The sequence below is a fragment of the Chrysochloris asiatica genome, unplaced genomic scaffold (genome assembly GCF_000296735.1).
Source record: "Chrysochloris asiatica unplaced genomic scaffold, ChrAsi1.0 scaffold00390, whole genome shotgun sequence".
NCBI lineage: Eukaryota > Metazoa > Chordata > Mammalia > Afrosoricida > Chrysochloridae > Chrysochloris > Chrysochloris asiatica.
This window is the reverse complement of record NW_006408908.1, coordinates 1152634-1171841: the sequence shown is the minus strand read 5'-3', so window position 1 is coordinate 1171841 and position 19208 is coordinate 1152634. Positions and strand designations below refer to the sequence as shown.

General features: G+C 38.1%; 1 protein-coding gene across 1 annotated transcript in view; it reads right to left on the bottom strand.

The window, feature by feature from the left end:
• LMBRD2 (LMBR1 domain containing 2) overlaps positions 1–19208 on the bottom strand; it is a 75162-nt gene that overhangs the window by 40301 nt on the left and 15653 nt on the right. The window contains exons 6-8 of the mRNA XM_006876553.1: positions 4842–4916; positions 3093–3206; positions 2554–2737 (exon numbers count right to left, since the gene is read on the bottom strand). Coding sequence (XP_006876615.1) covers positions 2554–2737; positions 3093–3206; positions 4842–4916 — 373 coding nt within the window. The remainder of the gene's footprint in view (positions 1–2553; positions 2738–3092; positions 3207–4841; positions 4917–19208) is intronic.

Sequence of the window (19208 nt, the reverse complement as noted above, 5' to 3'; positions counted from 1 at the left end):
CTTGTTATTAGCAGCCTAATGTTTAACCCTCACCACCAGAGTTCCTCTCATCCCTACACGTTCTATTGTCAATTAACTCCAACCCTTCCATATCATCTCAATTCCCAGCATCGCTTTCTCCAAACAATCCCTCCATCTAAGATCTGAACTTCACTGGCTCTACCTGGACAAAATTCCACTCCCTTTTTACTGTTCCTTAATAGCCTCATATTCTATGCCCTTCATTATCCAGCTCAGATCCCAGTCTTTAGTGTTCCTTAATAGCCTCATATTCTATGCCCTTCATTATCCAGCTCAGATCCCAGTCTTTAATGATAATCACTCTCGAGTTTTCCAATTTCTGGTTAGACCCAACTCTCTGTGTCAGCACACCACAGGAGAAAAATAATCAACTTTGATGACTAGTTTTAAAGTCATAACCATCAGCTTAAAGTGGGCCTGAGAAACTGCCTACTATAATCCTTTCATTTTTTTCTCAAGCCCACTTCTCTAAGTACCTCTTCTCTCCTAAAATCTTACCCCTACAGATCCTGAAGGAGCTCTGGTAGTGTAGTGGTTACGAATTGGGCTACGAGCTGCAAGGTCAGCAGTTCGAAACTACCAGCTGTTCCGAGGGAGAAGGATGAGGCTTTCTGCTCCAGTGAAGAGTTATAGCCTCGGAAACCCTGTACAGGGTCGCTATGAGTCGGAACCGACTCCACGGCACATAACAACAACACACACCCCTCAGTATCTCAGAGAAAACAGAAGCAGTCAGAAGAGAATGTTCCCCAGTTCCTACCACTGCATCATCTCACCTCCTTAGGTACATATGTGCCTTAGCTCCTGGCTAAGGCGATTCTCTTCATTTAGTCACTGGTTTCTATCTCATTTCTCCTACTCATGAACTTGTCCTAGCAACCCCTGACTCATATTTCTGAAACCAAATGACCAAATCCCAGGATTCAAGATACCTGACCTATGTGCAACATTTGAAAGGGTATTAACAGATCCTCTTCAACTCGTTTGCTCATCAATCTGTTAGTTGCTGTTAAGTCAGTTCCGATTCATAGCAACCCTATGCACAGCAGAACAAAACACTACCAGTCCTGTGCATCCTTCCAACATTATGTTTGAGCTTCTTTTTACAGCCACTGTGTCAATTCATCTCCTTTTGCACAGACCCTCCACATTACCATGATGTCCTTTTCTAGGGACTGGTCCCTCCTAATAATATGTTTAAATAAGTGAAAAGGCCTTATCATCCTTGCTTCTAAAGAGGATTCTGGCTGCGTTTCTTCCATGACAGATGTGCTCCTTCTTCCTGTGATTCATGGTAATTTCATTATTCTTCACCAAGAACATAATTCAAATGCATCAATTCTGCCCACTGATACGAAGCACCCGACAATACAAAGCATATATGAGATTTTTAAATATTTGTTGCATAAATAAAAAACAGCTTACATCATTCCTTCATGAACAAAGAATAGAACTTTGCTGAAGAATTTATCTGAGATATTTGTTTGGACCATTAAATCTTCATACTCAAGACCAAACATACAAAAGAGAATCAAGGAATTATTTATTTGAAAAGTTATGGTAAAGAAATATTTTTAGTACTATGATAATCTAATATATCTCGTTAAGTTTCTAATAAATTTGGTAACATTTGAAGAGAGTATAATGAAGGAGAAAAAAAAGAAATGACTATTGGGTATATGTTTTGTATATAAACTAATGAATGGAAACAATCCAAGAAGACTTCTTAGGGGTGCTAGCAGATAAGCAATGGACTGTTAACAACAAGGCTGCAGTTCAAACCCATCAATTGCTCCTTGAAAACCTTTTGCAGGGTTGCTATGAGTTGGAATCAACTTAATTGCACTTAACAACAACAAAATTAAAGAAAAGACCCAAGCTTATGATGTAATATTATTCAAAATTGTTTAAGTGTGGCATTGTAGGATAAGCACTCGACCACAAGGTCAGTTTGAGTTGCAAGGTCAGCAGTTCGAATTCACCCACCGCTCCTTGGAGACCCTATACAGGGTCACTATGGGTCAGAACTGATTTGGCAGTACTTAACAACAACAAATTATTTTAAGTATACTGTGCACCACACAAAAGATGCTATATGTAGTAGTACATACATTATGAACTCTTGGTGTGGTGCTGTATAATAAGCACTGGACTGCTAACCATAAGGTTGGCGGTTCACAACCACCAGCTACTCCTTAGAAACCCTATACAGGGTTGCTATGAGTCAGAACCAACTCAATAGCACTTAATAATAATAAAATATTTCTGTAGAAAATTGTAATTATTTGTGAAGTGATACTGAAAATTGATATATATTTTATACAATGAGTAAAATAGCTACTTTGGGGGGAAAGTTTATATATATGAGAGCACTTCAAAAGGTCTGTGTAAAATTCCTTTTTATGTTTTAATTCTATTTTCCCACATACTTTCTGAAGCCCTCACATACTCTTATCACATGGTATAAAATAAATTTACTAAATACAAATACAATTTAACTCAACATGGATGAAAATATATACTTTTTCATACCAACTGTCGGATTATAAAAATACTGGATAAATCTATTTTCTGGCTCTGGCGACTGAAAGGTGTGAACAAACTGACGTGCTACATTGGCTTCATTTTTTGCTACATCTTCTAGATAAAATGCCTGTTCCAAAAGAATTTGCCACTGCACTTGAGTTCGACGATGCCTCTGAACTGAATAAATCACCTAAAAAAGAGAATAAGAGGGTATCTCCATCAGTGTTTGGATCCAAGAGTCATTCAACTCTTCACCAGGAAGCATGTTTTTGTTTGCCACAGCAATGGGGAAGAGCTAGGGACATTAATTGGGTGAAGCCAAGGATACTAATGTTCTATACTATATGTAACAATTCTGCCCAGTGAGCAGTCTTCCTTCCCAAAATGCCAACAGTGCTCTTGTCCAGAAAAACTAAGTTAGACCAAAACACATCAACTAATAGTGATACAGGCAAGATCAAAGGATGTGTTCTATACACATTCGCTAAAAATCCCTTTTTCAATGAGCAGTAACTAAAACAACTATAATTAATACATAAAGTTACCTGTTTATGCAGCTTTACTAGGCTTTTTTCACTTGGAAAAGTATTACGCTTCTCATCAAAATCTTCATAGTCATCCATGTTCCTGCCCATTTTTTCCTGGTGCTCTGTAGGACACTGAAAAGACAGGTAAGTTAAAAAACAAATTAAAAAAACCTATTTCCAAAAAGATAAGAATTTAATTTTTACTATAAATCTTTAGTTTATGGGTATTTCTAATTTTCTTAAGAATAAATATTCATGGCATCTCTAAATAATTGAAATTTTCATACCAATGTTTTCTTGAAAATGTTCTGAAAGATATATTCAGTTATGAACTATAAAAAAATGTCTCTCATCTCTATTAATCTTTAAACTTAGATACATTAGCTTGGAATGGGGGGCAGGAGAACTTACCTACAGGAGGCAACTAGTATTTGAAGATTATTCTAAGCAAGCACTTGATGAAACTGTTGTTTTCATAGCTAAACAGTGAGGAAGAATCAGGGCAAATGCAAAATTTTGGAAAGGCATAGTATACAGAAACAAATCTAAGATTTAGAGTCATCTCTATTACTAACTAGCCTGAGCTCTGGTGCTGGAGGAGAAGATTGAAAGTACCATGGACTGACAAAGAACAAACAGATCTGTGTTGGAAGAAGTGTAGCCAGAGTGCTCCATAGAAGCCAGGACAACCAGACTTCACCTTTCATACTTCAGACACGTTATCAGGAGGGACCAGTCCCTGGAGAAGGATAGCATGTTTGGTAAAGTAGACAGTGGGAGCAAAAGAGGAAGTCCCCTAAAGAGAAGGATTGGCACAGTGGCAGCAGTGATGGGCTCAAATATAGCAACGATTGTGAGGTTGGCGCAGGACCAGGCGGTGTCTCGTTCTGTTGTGTACAGGGTTTCTGAGTCGGAACTGACTTGACAACAACAACTACTATTAGTCATTTATTAGCTATATAAACATGTACACATTACTTAGCCTCCATGAGTTAAATCTCAAAAAGCAGCAAATGTGAGAAAGATGATTAGAACAGATTCTCATGACAATTGTTTTAGTTCAAAGAAACAGTAGCTTTAATGAGTACAACCGATTTAGAGTTTAGAGAAGTACTGTTTCAGTGGTTCTGTTGATGCATAGAAGGTAACTTGGCATAAACTTCTGTGGGAGCACATGAATAACCCTCATTCAACACTAGTGAATCAAGTCTTAATTGTATGAGTTTTTATTAAATTACCTTTCCTAAATTTAGGGAGAAAGATGATTCTGCTCCCGCAAAGATTTACAACCTTGGAAACCCTAAATGGGGTTGTAGTATGATGGAACTGACTCAACCGCACTTAACAACAACTGGCTAAATATATCATGTCATTCATTTTTTGGATATATGAAATACATTATAAAATGACATGTAGGAAACTGATTAAAAGAGACTTATCAATGCCTTTAGTGATCACAGGCAACGACATTGTTATAGACTGAAAAGATCCATTTTTATCACTGTTTCATAGCAATCACTATATATTACTTATCATCATCCTTACTCCCAAATTTCAGTAGGGAATATTGGCAATAATTAATATTAAACTTGTATTACAAAAGAACATAGCACGTATACAAATAATTACCAGGTTATGGTTAAGATTTCCATGCAAACGGAAAGAGGTTGGGAAAACCTCAGCTATAGACAGTTCCATACTTTTCTGAAGCTTTTACTATAATACATAAGTTTATATTTCAAAAGAAAATAGATAATGATTAATTACCTTTTTAAGTATTGTATCGACACATTTTCTCAATGGGTGATTATACTTGATGCTTTCATTCACTTTACGAACCTCCTATAAAAACAGGAAGAGAAATAATATTTATGGACCAGGAATCTAAATATATTACATATATTCTCACAATTCAATATCAATACAAGTTACTTATTATATAAAGTCCCTTCATGGAATAAAACTCCCTAAGGATACAAGTAAAAATACTGTCATTAAACAGCTATATCTATATCCTCACATTTTTTATTACTTTCTAGATTTGTCTCCTTGTAGACATTACAAGATAAGTAAACATTATAAAAAAGTTCATACAGGATCAGATAAACTTTGTGATCCTTTATGCATTATCAGAAAAAGAATTGAATTCTGTTTCTCGGCCATGCTCACCTGAAGTAGCTCATTACGTAAAAAAAGTGAAAAAGCCAGAGGGAACAAAATGGTAAAACTGTCACGAAGTGTTTGGTCCTTTCTAACAGGAAAGCATTTTGAAGCATCACAATGACTTGCTCAACTCACCCTTACTAAGAGCATACTATGGGACAGGCACTGTAGTGTCAGGATACCACAGTCCATATTAGAGGGGGGAATGCAAAAGCTATTATACTATGAAGGGCTTTGACTGAGATTACAGTTTGGAGATGCAATAAGTAAATAAACAATTTAATGAGTTGCTAGTGTTGTTGTCAAGCGCTGTCGGGTCGGTTCCAACTCATAGCAACCCTGTATAGGGTTTCCAAGGAGCAGCTGATGAGTCTGAATCACCAACTTTGAGGTTCAAATTGAACCGGACTAGGAAACACGAAAAGGAATTAAGGAAGAATTGTTAGAATCAACAGCCTGCAAAAGAACTGCAATACTCTATAATAGTCATTCTAGACAGAGGAAGTATCATGTTCAGAGGCTGTGAGGCATAAGACTAGTATTTTAAACTAGTATTTTAAAAATAACACTGTGACTTTTAAGTAAGACAGAGAATGAGTTCAAGGAATACAAAATTAGAGTAGAAAAGCTGTTTGGAATATGAATAATTATGTAAAAAATATTTGTAATTTGTATGATAGTCACTATTCTTATTTTTAAAAATCCCTACTTAATATAGGGGAGCACGGTGCCTTCATAGGATAAGCACTGGACTGTAACCCACAAGGTTGGTGGCTCAAGCCCACCAGTCACTCTGCAGGTGAAAGATGAGGCTTCCTGCTCCCACACAGACTTAAAGCCTCGGAAACCCTATGTCACGTAACAACAACTTAATGTATGCAGTTTCCAAGTGGATTTGAATCACTGACCATGTGGTTAGCAGTCCAATGCTTATCCTAAAGCACCATACCAGGCCCTCCTATTTATATCAGTTTAAAAAGGCTATATAAAGAGAATTTTGGCAAATATGCTGGAAAAGCCATCTCCTCTTTAAGGATCTACCCTACTGAAAAAATTAAGAACTCAAGTCTGTACAAGGATTTTTATTGCAGCACATTTATGGAAGCAAAATAAAAAATATATATAAATCAGATGTAGCCTAAATACCAATAGGAAAATGGGTAAATTACGAATCACTTGGAAACAATGAAGCAGCTTCATAAGGCTTGACATGAAAAATATCCGTGTGTGGCATGACAGCAGCAACATGCACTCTGACTGACTCACTTCTGCTCATAACCCGTATGAAAGTAGGTCCAGGGAACACAGTGCCACAGCCTGGCTGCTCTGTGCCACTCTGACTTGCGAGATGCCCAATAAACAACCTTTGCTTTTACTTTTTAAATTTTTTTTGAAAGAGAGAGAGATAGCCTTTATTATGAAACCAGCTAAGGGAGCATTTTGATAGCAATGCAGGGTGTTTTAAGGGGTGTTCATTAGCTTTCAATTACAGGCAATATTTATATTATTTCTTAACAATGCTAATCACATGCTACATATAGGTGAACTATAATTCTAATAGTCACGCTAAATCACAAGGGAGTTACAAGACCTCAATAAACTTCTTAGAGGTGAGCATGATTAACCATCTTGGGTTGCTTTTCCTGATGGTTACTTTAAAATAGTAACGTTTTGTGAATTGAGTGAAGGTTTACAGAGCATATCATCAGTTTTATGTTCAACAAATGGTACACTTCTACACTTCGTTCCATTTCAATGATTGCAGTCACTTATCCACTTCCTCCCTGTGTTTATTTCCATTCCTCCTTCTTTCCCCACCCTTCTGAAATTTGTCCTTAGTAAGTGTTGCCCTTTTGATCTCGAATGGTTGACCATTTTATAGTGTGCATAGCTCACTAGTGTTGTTGCCCACCCTACCTCCCCATATAGAAATCTATTGCTTTGTTGAAAACTGAACCATGGGGGCATGGTCAGTTCCTGACCTGAAGGGCAACAATGACCATCATCTCAGAGTTCCACCAGTCTCTATCTGATGAGTATGTCTGGTCTTTTTCAATGATTTTAGTGTGTTCCACATGTTCTCCCAGCCTACCCAGGACCTTCTAATGGAATCCCTTCTAGAGCAGTTGGTAGTAGTTGCCGGGCACCATCTTGTTCTGGTCTCAAAGTTGTGGAGATAAATATTCCCATAATCTATTAGTCCATGGGACTAATTGTTTTCAAATGCCTTTGGTTTTCATAGCTCCTTTTTTCCTCCAGACAGGAAGAGACCAATGGCTGCTCATGAGCTTCTCAGATCCCAGTTGCTACTCACCAAAGTAAAATGTAGAACAATGTCGCTGAGGACTGTGTTATACCAATTGTCAAAGGTCAGTCTTAAAAGTTGGTGTAAACAGAGATCAGGCTCCAAGATCCTTAATTAGCTAAAAATACATTTATTTGGTGGTGGTAAGGGGGGAAGGAAGAGAGTTGTTGTTGTTAGGTGTCATCAAGTCGGTTCCAATCCATAGCAACCTTATAACATCAGAGCAAAACACTGCCTGATACTGCACCATCCTCACAAATGCTGCAACACTTGAGCCCACTGGTGCTTTTACTGTGACAATCCATCTTTTTCACTGTCCCTCCACTTTACCAGGCACATGTCCTTCTCAATGGACTGGACCCTCCTGATCATATGTCCAAAGTATGAGAGATGAAATCTCGCCATCCAGGCTTCCAAGGAGCACTCTGGCTGCACTTCTTCCAACACAGACTGGTTTGTTCTTCTGGCAGCCCATGGCACTTTCAATATTCTTCTCCAACACCATAACTCAAATACATCAATTCTTCTACAGTCTTCCTTATTCACTGTCCAGCTTTCACATGCATCTGAGGCTTCCGCCTTCTGTTTCTAAGTCACGTTCTTCATGGTCTCCATATTGTCTCTATTCTTTGAAGCCAGAATCTCCTATCAGTGCTGCTCTCCCTGGGCAGAAGGACCTGGCCATGTGACAGCATCAGAGTCAGTGCAGTGACAGCCTTGGTAGCCTGCCACAGGCCCAGTTGGAAGTTGTTTCTTCTCCAGATGGGTGTCTGCTCCCAGGGTGACATCTTCAATCTCAGTTATGGAAACCCCTCTCCTTTCCAGGCATTTAGGACCTGCAGTTCCATGGCTGTCATTGGAGTCGCTTCTGAGACACGCGGTTCACTGACCCGACAACAGTCAGTGTCCACCACAGCCTCTCCATCCTTTTTCTGAAAATCCTGTTCATCCCACTGGCAGTGGTCCCAAGTGGCATCTCCGCTCGGCTGTCCTCCTCAGGAACACATGCCGGAGAAGATTCCGCGGTTGCTGACTCCCAACCCTGCCCCTCGGTAAGGATGCTTTTACTTTTAAACAAAAAAACAAAAAACAAAAGTAGGACCACCACCCATTTGTAAGTTTGTCATACTGCAGTGGCTTACTACATTGCTGTGATGTTGGGTACTATTCCACTGGTATTTCAAACACCAACAGGGTCAACCAGGGTGAACAGGTTTCATGGAGAACAAGCTAAGACAGACTAGGAAGAAAGGACTGGAAATCTGCTTCTGAAATTAGCCAATGAAAACCTTATGGATCACAACAGAATACAACAATAATATAAGCTGGAAGAAGATCCCCCAACACCTAGGAAGGTTTCACACAATAACCACAACAATGGGCTCAAACACATGAAGCTTGCACAAGAACGGACAATGTTTCAAATGAGGTTATAAATTAGATTGCCAGGAGTGGAGGCTGCCTTGATGGCAAATCACAACAGCAAGAAAAAAGAAATCTCCTACGTGTAAAAGTATCTGCAGTGTATACACAGTCTGGTGTACGTACCAAACTCTACCCTCCCCACAAGGAAAAAAAAAAAAAAAATCAAATCCACTGCCCTCCAGTCAATTCTGACTCATAGAAACCCTACTAGGTCTGAAGAGAACTGCTCCATAGGGTTTCTGAGATGGTAATTCTTTATGGGAACAGACAGCCGCATTTTTCTCCTCCTGAACAGCTGGTGCATTCAAACTGCTGATCTTTCGGTTAGCAGACCAATGCTAACTCTCTGTTCCACATGGGCTCCTTTGTGTAAGTGCAGGGAAGATACATGTGTACCAACAACACTGCTGTCTACTATTAGTTTAATAAGGGAAACAGACATCAATCAAATAGAATTGGTATGGGAATGCTGTAAAAGAAAAATATGGGATCTCTGAAAGGTTATCATCCAGTGTGGGAGGCTTTCTGATGAAGTGGTATTTAAACTGAATTGCATCTCAATGTAAATAAAACAAAAACCCTCACTACTGGACCAATAAACAACATTCTTAATAATGAAGAAAAGATTGACGTTGTCAAGGACTTCATTCTTCTTGGACCAACTATCAACACTCATGGAAGCAGCAGTCAAGAAATCAAACAACGTATTGCATTAGGCAAATCTGCTGCACAAGACCATTTAAAGTGTTGAAGAGCAAAGATGTCAGCTTGAGCACTAAGGTGCACCTGACCCAAGCCATGGGATTTTCAGTAACCTCATATGTATGTGAAAGCTGGACAGTGAATAAGGAAAACCATAGAAGAATTGATGCTTTTGAGTTATGGTGTTGGAGGAGAATATTGAAAGTGCCATGGGCTGCCAAAAGAACCAACAGATCTGTGTTGGCACAAGTGCAACCAGAGTGCTCCTTGGAGGCCAGAAAGGCCAAACTTCGGACACATTGTCAGAAGGGACCAGTCAGTAGAGAAGGATATCATGTTTGGTAAGGTGGAGGGTCAGAGAAAAAGAGGAAGACCCCCCAATGAGATAGACTGGCAAAATGGCGGCATCAATGGGCTCAAGCGTGGCAACAATTGTGAGGTTGGCCCAGGACTCGGCAGTGTTTCGTTGTGTTGTGCATAGGGTCACTATGAGTAGGTACCAACTCGATGGCACCTAACAACAACAACAACAAAAAGAACGAATAGGAATTAGCCCATCAAAGGGAAGTGCAAGAGTTCTCCAGATGGTGTTTCAGGAAGCTCAGCTTGACTACAGAGAAAATGAAGTCGGGGCACCAGAAGCATCTGATCAGGCTGAAGGAAGGTCACTGAACTCTAGAAGGCTTTACTAAAAGGTTCTCTTTTTTCATTTGCAATGATGTACTTTTAGTGTTAATTTGCTAAAAAGAGCATCTGAAGTAGTAGTTCACAGTTTTGCATCCCTTTTATAGCATTTCTTTTTCTTTATTAACTTTCATTGTGAATTGAGTAAAGGTTTACAGAGCAGATTGTCAGTTTTACATTTGACAGATCACACACTTTGTTTGATTCCAATGACTAAAATTCCCTCCATGCAACAACAGATACCCCACTTCCTCCCTGTGGTTCCTATTTCCATTCCACCCTCCTTGAAGGGTCTCAACTTTGTCCTTAGGAAAATGTTGCCCTTTTGATCTTGAATGACTGACCATTCCACGGTGAACATACCTATATACCTATCTACTGCTTTACTAAAAATTGGACCACGAGGGTGAGTTTTGTTCCAGAACTGGAGGGTTGTCCAGGGCCATAGTCTCAGATGCCCCTAGTCTCTTTCTAACTAGTAAGTCATGTCTTTGTTGTTTCATTGTTTGTTGGTTTTTTATAATTTTGAGTTTTGTTCCACATTTTCTGCTACTCTATGCAGGACCTTCTAATGTGATCCTTTTCAGAGCAGTTGGTAGTGGTAGCCGGTTACTCTCTAGTTCTTCTGGCCTCCGTCATGGTGATTGTGCTTTACCTGCTCCATTAGACTGCTTAGCAGCAGAAAAATGACAGGGTCAAGCTTCCTTAAAGTCTACTGACTTCTTAAATTTCTCCTACTCTGAATCTTAACTATATTGTCTGGTTGGTGATGACAGTTGTGTGCCATTGAGTCATTTCTGACTCATACCAACTCTGTATAGGGTGGGCTTGCACTGCCGACCTTGCAATTTGCAGTCCACTGCTTATTTTACAGTGCTACACCAGAACTCCAAATGCCAGGGTTGTTGTTGTTAGGTGCCATTGAGTTGGTACCAACTCATAGCAACTTATGCACAGCAGAATGAAACACTGCCCAATCCTGGACCAGGGTACTATATATGAAATATCACACTTTCCCTTTAATTTCTTCAGCTATATGAAACAAAATCAAGTGCTAAGATAGCTGATATAATTTGTTATATCTGTTACAAACTTAAAGTTGTTCTAAAAGTTACAAATTTTTATCAAGGATAGGAAAAATTTGAAATTTTAATTTGTTTCTTTCATACAAAATAATTTGCTTCAGACTGAGTCATTGTTGTGCTTAATCAGGTCTTTACTAAGTGGGTCAAACAACTTCCAAGAGGCTGAAATAAATAGCTGCTTCTCTTCCAAAATTCTCTACCTAGACAAATGACAAGAGGTAAAAGTGACCTCTTAGGCCATGTAGCAAATAAAGCCTTTTGAATGGTTTGATATGGCTCATATATTTTATAGAAAAATAACAGACACATAGTCATACATTCGTTTGAGAGAGACAGTATAAAAACAACATACTGGCTTCTATAAATTGCAGTTGAGGGATTATATGGATGCGGAAAAAAACTTTTATTTTAAATGAACAAACCAGAAAGAAAAGAAAAAGTAGTTGAACTTTCTGATATTTTATAAGCATAATCAAACTATTTAGGTTTTCTCTCAAACTATTCATATCTTGTTCTATGCTCCCTTTTCTAATGTGCAAATCTGCAAGACTTGTACACACTCATCATCTTTAACCACAAATAGGATCATGTCTCTTCCTCCTTACAAAATTTCTATGATTCCTCACTGCTTTCAAAATTTGAGTACAGTCTGAACTATTCAGTATGGCATTCAAGGTCCTTTTATCAGGCTACAAACTATCTTCCAAACCTTACAACCTAATTGAGGGGGCTTCAAAAGTTAATTAAAAAATACCATCTTCAACTTTTTGAAGTACCCTATATCTTTCCACAAGTCCTGGTATGGTGCTATAGATTAATGTACTGGACTACAAAGTAAGTTTGAACCACAAGGTCGACAGTTCAAGCTCGCTAGTCGCTCCTCAGAAACCCTAAACAGGGGTGCTATGGATCAGAACTGACTCAACAGGACTTAACAACAACAAATATCTCTCCAACATAAATCTTTAATTTAGTTTAAATTTTTTCTGCTACCTCATCAGAGTGCTATCAACTAGCAAAATTCTACCTCTCACAGGCCCATGTTTTAATGCACCATAGTAACTTCTCACAGTCATGATTTGGAAGTGAAAGCGCTGTACTACAGCATTTCCTCTGTATTATCTCATCTCCCATGTACGTACTGTAGGAGGCTGTCTGCACATTCTCCACTCTCGACAGACAGCAGTGCAATGGCCAGTTTGGCAGAGCATTTTACATGGCAAGAAGACAATAAATCCTTGTGAGATGATGAATAATTTTTCTCCTTAATCCTCTCAGCGCTATACTAAAATAGCACACAAGGTACCACATGTCCTATTTTCCACATGCCCCATTCCTAACAACAGAACTTAACAACAACAACATTCTCTATCTTTATTCAAACATTTACAAGATTCTTCCTAGCAAAATCTGGAACACAAATAATAAACTGGATTCATATTTGTTAAAGTAATACAAATGTATTTTGTAGGGAATACCGAATAAACTGAATTAACTAACTTTTGAAGGGAACACTGTCAATTTCATATACACATAAATCATTTAATTTGAAAAAAAAAAACATAAAAGCATACATTATAGGCCTAAGGGAATGAAGCAGAATATTATTTATAAGAGATCTACACCTACATTTCAATCAAAGCTTTTGCTATAGTTCTTATCTTTTTAGGGAATAAATACAGATAAGCCAATATAAAATGTTCTAACCAAAGCAGATTCATTGATTTTTCTCATTTATTCATTCACTAATGAGTGATTGTTGAGTGCTTAAGAGTTTAAAAGACCAAGGGAGACTTTTCTGAAGAATTCTCATTTATGCTAAATTCTGAACAGAATTAACTGAAAAGAATGGGGAAACGAATATTCTAAGAGTATCAGAATAGCATGCTCAAAAACAAAATTAAAAAAGAAGCAATGAGTGTTATGGGTAAAGGTTGACAAAAGGTAGAATGAAAAATCTAACTAGCCACCAATGAATAAAAAACAAACAAACATGGGTTTGTTTCTATATGTGTGTGTGTGTGTATTATTTATACATAAAATAAATGAAGTTCCGTTATATGCTATGACATGGATGAACCTTAAAAACATTAAGCTGAGTGTATTAACTCAGACAATAAGTCAGGCAGAAAAGGACAAATGATGTATTATCCTACTTAGATGAAATATCTGTTGTTGTTGTTGTTAGGTGTCGTCAAGTTGGTTCCGACTCATAGAAACCCTACGTACAACAGAAGGAAACACTGCCTGGTCCTGCACCATCCTCACAATTATTGTTACATTTGAGTTCACTGATGCTGACATTGTATCAATCCACCTCATTGGGGATCTTCTGCTTTTCCGTTTTTAGCCTACACTTCACCAAGCATGATGTCCTTCACTAGGGAATAGCCCATCCTGATAACAAGTCCAATGTATGAGAGACAAAGTCTCGCCATTCTGGTGCATTCTCGCCAACACAGGTTTGTTCTTCTGGCAGTCTATAATAATTTTAATATTCTTTTCCAACATCATAATTCTATGACCTACACAGTTGAATACCTCTGCATATCAAAAAAAAAAAAAAAATCCAGGGAAATATATTTCTGATATTGACTTTTTATAGTCAAGATCCATCTTATATCAGCAGTGAATCTTCTATGGTCTTCCTTACTCTGTTCAACTTTCACACACATATGAGACAACTGAAAATACCATGGCTTGGATCAAGCACACCTTGATCCTCAAACTGGTATCTTTGATCTTGAAGATTTTAAAGCAGTCTTTTGCAGCAAATTTGCCTAATGCAACACGTCGTTTGATTTCTTGACAGTTGCTTCTGTGAGTGCTGATTGTGGATATAAGCAAAATGAAGTTTTTGACAACTTCAATCTTTTTCTTCATGTATCACAAGGCTATTGGTTCAATTGTGCGGATCTTTATTTTCTTTACATTGAGGTACAATCTTTACTGAAGGGTATAGTCTTTGATCTTCATCGAATTTCATATCTTCTTCATTTCTAACAAGCTAGGTTGTGTCATCTGTATATCACAGATTGCTAATGAATCTTTCTCCAATCCTGATACTACATTCTTCTTCATATAATCCAGCTTCTCAGCTCAATATGCACACTAAACAAATATGGTGAAAGGCTATAACCCTGGCACACACCTCTCCTGATTTTAAACCCTTCAGTATTCCCTCGTTCTGTTGGAAGGACTGCCTCTTGGTCTATTGTAAAGGTTTCACCTGAGCACAATTAAGTATTCTGGAATACCCAGTCATTGCAATGCTATCTGTAGCTTTCTATGAGCTACACAGTTGAAGGCCTTAGCATAGTCAAAAAATCAAGTAAATATCTTTCTGGTGTTTTCTGTTTACAGTCAAGATCATCTAATATCAGCAATGATATCCCTCATTACATGTCTACTTCTGAATCCAGCTTCAATTTCTGGCAGTTCCCTGTCAATGTACTGTTGTAACCTTTTTTGAATTATCTTTAGCAAAATGGTACTTACATACTAGTGACACTGATGATTTGTGCACTCCATTGGGTCATCTCTCTTTGGAATGAGCACAAATATAGATCTTTCCCAATAAACTGGCCAAGTTGCAGTCTTCCAAATTTCTTGGCATAAATGAATAAGTGTCTCCAATGCTGCATCAATTTGTTGAAACATTTCAAATTCAGATAGAAGAAGTTGGTAGAATTCAATTTCTTCATCACTTGCTCTTGTGTTTGGTACATTAATTTAAATAATAATGGTTGGTATTAACTGGTCTTCCTTTTAGGCGCCTGGATGTTATCCTATCACAGAAAGTACTGCTCTTCTAGATCTTGAAATGTTCTTTTTGATGGTGACTGTGACACCATTTCTCTTCTATTTGTTGCTACCAGCATAGCAAACCATATGATTGTCAGATTCAAAACAGTATCAGTCCACTTCAACTACTAATGCCTAGGGTATCTATCTTGATGTGTTCCATTTTTGATGACTTTCAATTTTCCTAGGTTCGTGCTTTGTAAATTCCATGTTTCAATTATTAATGAATGTTTGCAGCTATGTCTCCTCATTTTGAGGTGTGCACCACTCTTCAGTCAATATGTTGTACTGTGGTGGGCTGTATGTTGCTATGATGTTGAAAGCTATGCTACTAGTATTTTAAATACCAAAAGGGTCATGCACAATTAACAGGTTTCAGCAGAGATTCTAGACTACGACAGAGTAGGAAAAAGGACTACGACAGAGTAGGAAAAACATGTAAATGTTTAGCCTCTGAAAACTTTATAAATGGCAGCAGACCGTTGTCAAATATAGTGCTAGAAGATGAGCCCCTCAGGTTGAAAAGCACTCAAAATATGACTGGAGAGAGCTGCCTTCTCAAAGCAGAATTGACCACAATGACAGGAATAGAATGAAGATTTTGGGACTTCCATTTGCTGATGGGACACAACTCAAAATGAGGAGAAACATGAAATATCTAGAATAAACAAATACATAGGCAGAAACATGTTTTAGTGGTTGCCAAAGGTTGAAGGAAAGGAGCTCTGGTAGCATAGTGGTTACGAATCAGGCTGTGAACCTTAAAGTAAGCAGTTCGAAACTACCAGCTGTTCCGTGGGAGAAAGATGAGGCGTTCTGCTCCCGTAAAGAGTTACAGCCTCGGAAACCCTGTACAGGGTCGCTATGAGTCAGAACCGACTCCATGGCACTCAACCACCACCACCAAGGGCTGACGGAAGGAGGAAATGGGAATTATTGCTAATGGAGTACTGAACGTCTGTGTAGGGGTGACAAAGTTTTGGAAGTAGACAGTGGTGATGGCTGCACAACTAACTGTCTGTTGTGATGGCAATCACTGAACTGAATATATCACATACTGAAAAATAAATCCACCTGGTGCTTCTTGGATCTTGAAACTTTCATAAAAATAATCTCTTTTGAACTCCCATAGGAATAATCTCACAATCCATTTTTTAAACAAGTTGAGATTTTCATAATTGCATTAAGCACATGGAACAATTTAAGAAAAATTAATATGGTATAAGCCTCTGTGAGCTTTTCTATATAAAGGCTGTCAAATCTTTCATAGAGTTATTATTTTATAACATACTCTATTGCCTTTAAATGAAGAAGATTGCATTTTCATTTTCTTACATATGTATAAAGAAATATGCCTGACTTACATATAGAACTATTTGTGAAACAGCATTACATTATCTCATTACATCTAATGTTAATTAAAGAGAGAAAGAACGTAGAGGTATGCCTTGCTGGCCAAATCTGGATCACTCTTGATCTTATACTGAAACACATCCACATTCTTTCATTTATATATTGTCTAGTGCCGCCTTCATGCTGCAATAACAAAGGTGTGTGATTAAGATAGAGACTATATAGCACACAAAACAGAAAACCCCATGGCCATCAAGTAAATGCCAACCTACAGCAACCCTGCATAGTGTTTCTGAGGCTGTAAATCTTGATGAAAGTAAAAAGCCTCATCTATCTCCCTTAGAGAGGCTGGTTGGTTTGAAATTCTGACCTTGTGGGTTAGCAATCCAATGCTTATCCTTTAGTTTCTGGGTCTTTACAGACAAAATGGAGTTCTGGTGTGGTGCTGTAGGATAAGAACTGGACTGGTTCCCCGGGTTGGCGGTTCAAATCCACCAGCAACTCGATGGAATGTAACCACAATAGCTAACAAATTTTCAACCCCTGGCTAAAAGAATGAACTCTGGAGCCAGACTGCCTGGTTCTATGGCCTACTAGTTTTGTGACAAATTACTTACTGTCTCTGTGACTTCTTTTCATCACTTTTAAAATGGAAATTTAAAAATTTGTCTTATAAGTTTGTAAGAATTAAGTGTACCAATACAGGCAAAATGTTTAGATGTCATTGTTGTTTGGTGCCATTGAGTCATTCCAAATCATAGTGACCCTACATACTGCCTGGTCCTATCATATCTTCACAATCATTTATTGTTAAGCTTCAGCCCATTGTAGCTGCCACTGTGCCAATCTATCATGTTGAGGGGTTTTGACTTTTTCACTGATGCTCCACTTTACCTAGTATGATGTCCTTCCCCAGGGACTGGTCCCTCCTAACAATATGTCCAAAGTATGAGAAACAAAGTCTCACTATCCTGGTTTCCAAGAAGCATTCTGGTTGTATTTCCTCCAACACAGATTTATGTGTTCTTCTAGAAGTCCATGGGACTTTCAATATTCTTCTCCAATACCATATCTCACAATTATCAATTCTTCTATGATCTTCCTTGTTCACCGTTCAATATTCACATGCATATGAGGCTACTGAAAATACCATGGCTGGGGTCAGGCCCACCTTAGACCTCAAACTGGCATCGTTGCTCTTGAACACTTCAGAGCACATCTGAATAATGCAATAAATATGTCATTTGACTTCTTGACTGTTGCTGCCATAAGTATTGATGATTGATGATCCAAGCAAAATGAAGTCTTCGACAACTTCAATTTTTTTCTCCATTTATCTTGATATTATTGATTGGTCCATTTGTATGGATTTTTGTTTTATTTGCATAGAGGTATAACCCATTCAAAGGCTGTGTTCTTTGATCTTCATCAGTAAATATTTTAAGTCCTCTTCACGTTCAGCAAGCAAGGTTTCGTCATCTGCATATACAGACTAAGTAGGGTGAAAGAAAACAATCTTGGCACATGCCTTTTTTGATTTTAAAGCATTCAGTGTCCTTTTGTTCAGTGTACAATTGTTCTTGGTCAATGTATAGGTTCCTCAGGAGCACTATTAAGTGTTCTGGAATATTCTTTCTCTGCAATGTAATCCATAGTTTGTTTTGATCCACAGAGTCAAAAACCTTTGAATAGTCAATAAAGCACCGGTAATATCTTTATGGTGTTCTCTGCTTTAAGCCATGACCCATCTGATGTGAGCAATGATGTTCCTCTCCATGCCATGTCTGAATCTGGCTTGATCCTCTGGCAGTTACCTGTCAATGTACAGTTGCAGCCGTTTTTGAATGATCCTAAGCAAAATTTCACTTGGTATTATTACATTAATGATATTGTCCGATGATTTCCGCATTCTGTTGGGTCACCTCTCTTTGGATAGGCGCAAATATGAATCTCTTCCAATCAGTTGACCAGGTAGCTGTCTTCCAAATTTCTTGGCATAGTTGAGTGAGTGCCTCTGGTGCTACATCCATTTGCAGAAAGATTTAAATTTGTATTCCCATCAATTCCCAGAGTCTTGTTCTTTGCCAGTACATATTTTGGTGCTATCTGATCATTGGCTCTTGATGACATGCTACCTCTTGAAATGGTTGAACATCGACCATTTTCATTTCATAGAGTGACTATGTATTCCTTCATCCTTCTTTTGATGCTTTCTGTGTCTTTCAATATATTCGCCCAAAGAATCTTTATGTATTTCAAGACAAGGCTTGAATTTTTCCCTCAGTTACCTTCAGTTTGAGAAGTGTGTGTTCTTGCCCCTTTCGGTTTTCTCATTCCAGATCTTTGCACATTTCACCATAATATTTGACTTTGTTTTCTTGAGCTGTGTTCTTGAGCTGCCCTTTGAAATTTTCTGTTCAACTCTTTTACCTCCTCATTTCTTTCATTTACTTTAGCATCTCTACATGGGATAGCAAGTTTCAGAGTCTCTTCTGACATTTATTTTGGCCTTTACTTGCATGCTTGCTTTCTCGAAGCCTTTTGCTTTCTTCTTATAAGACGTTCTTGACATCATCCTAAAACTCTTCTGGTCTTCAGTCATTAGTGTCAAAT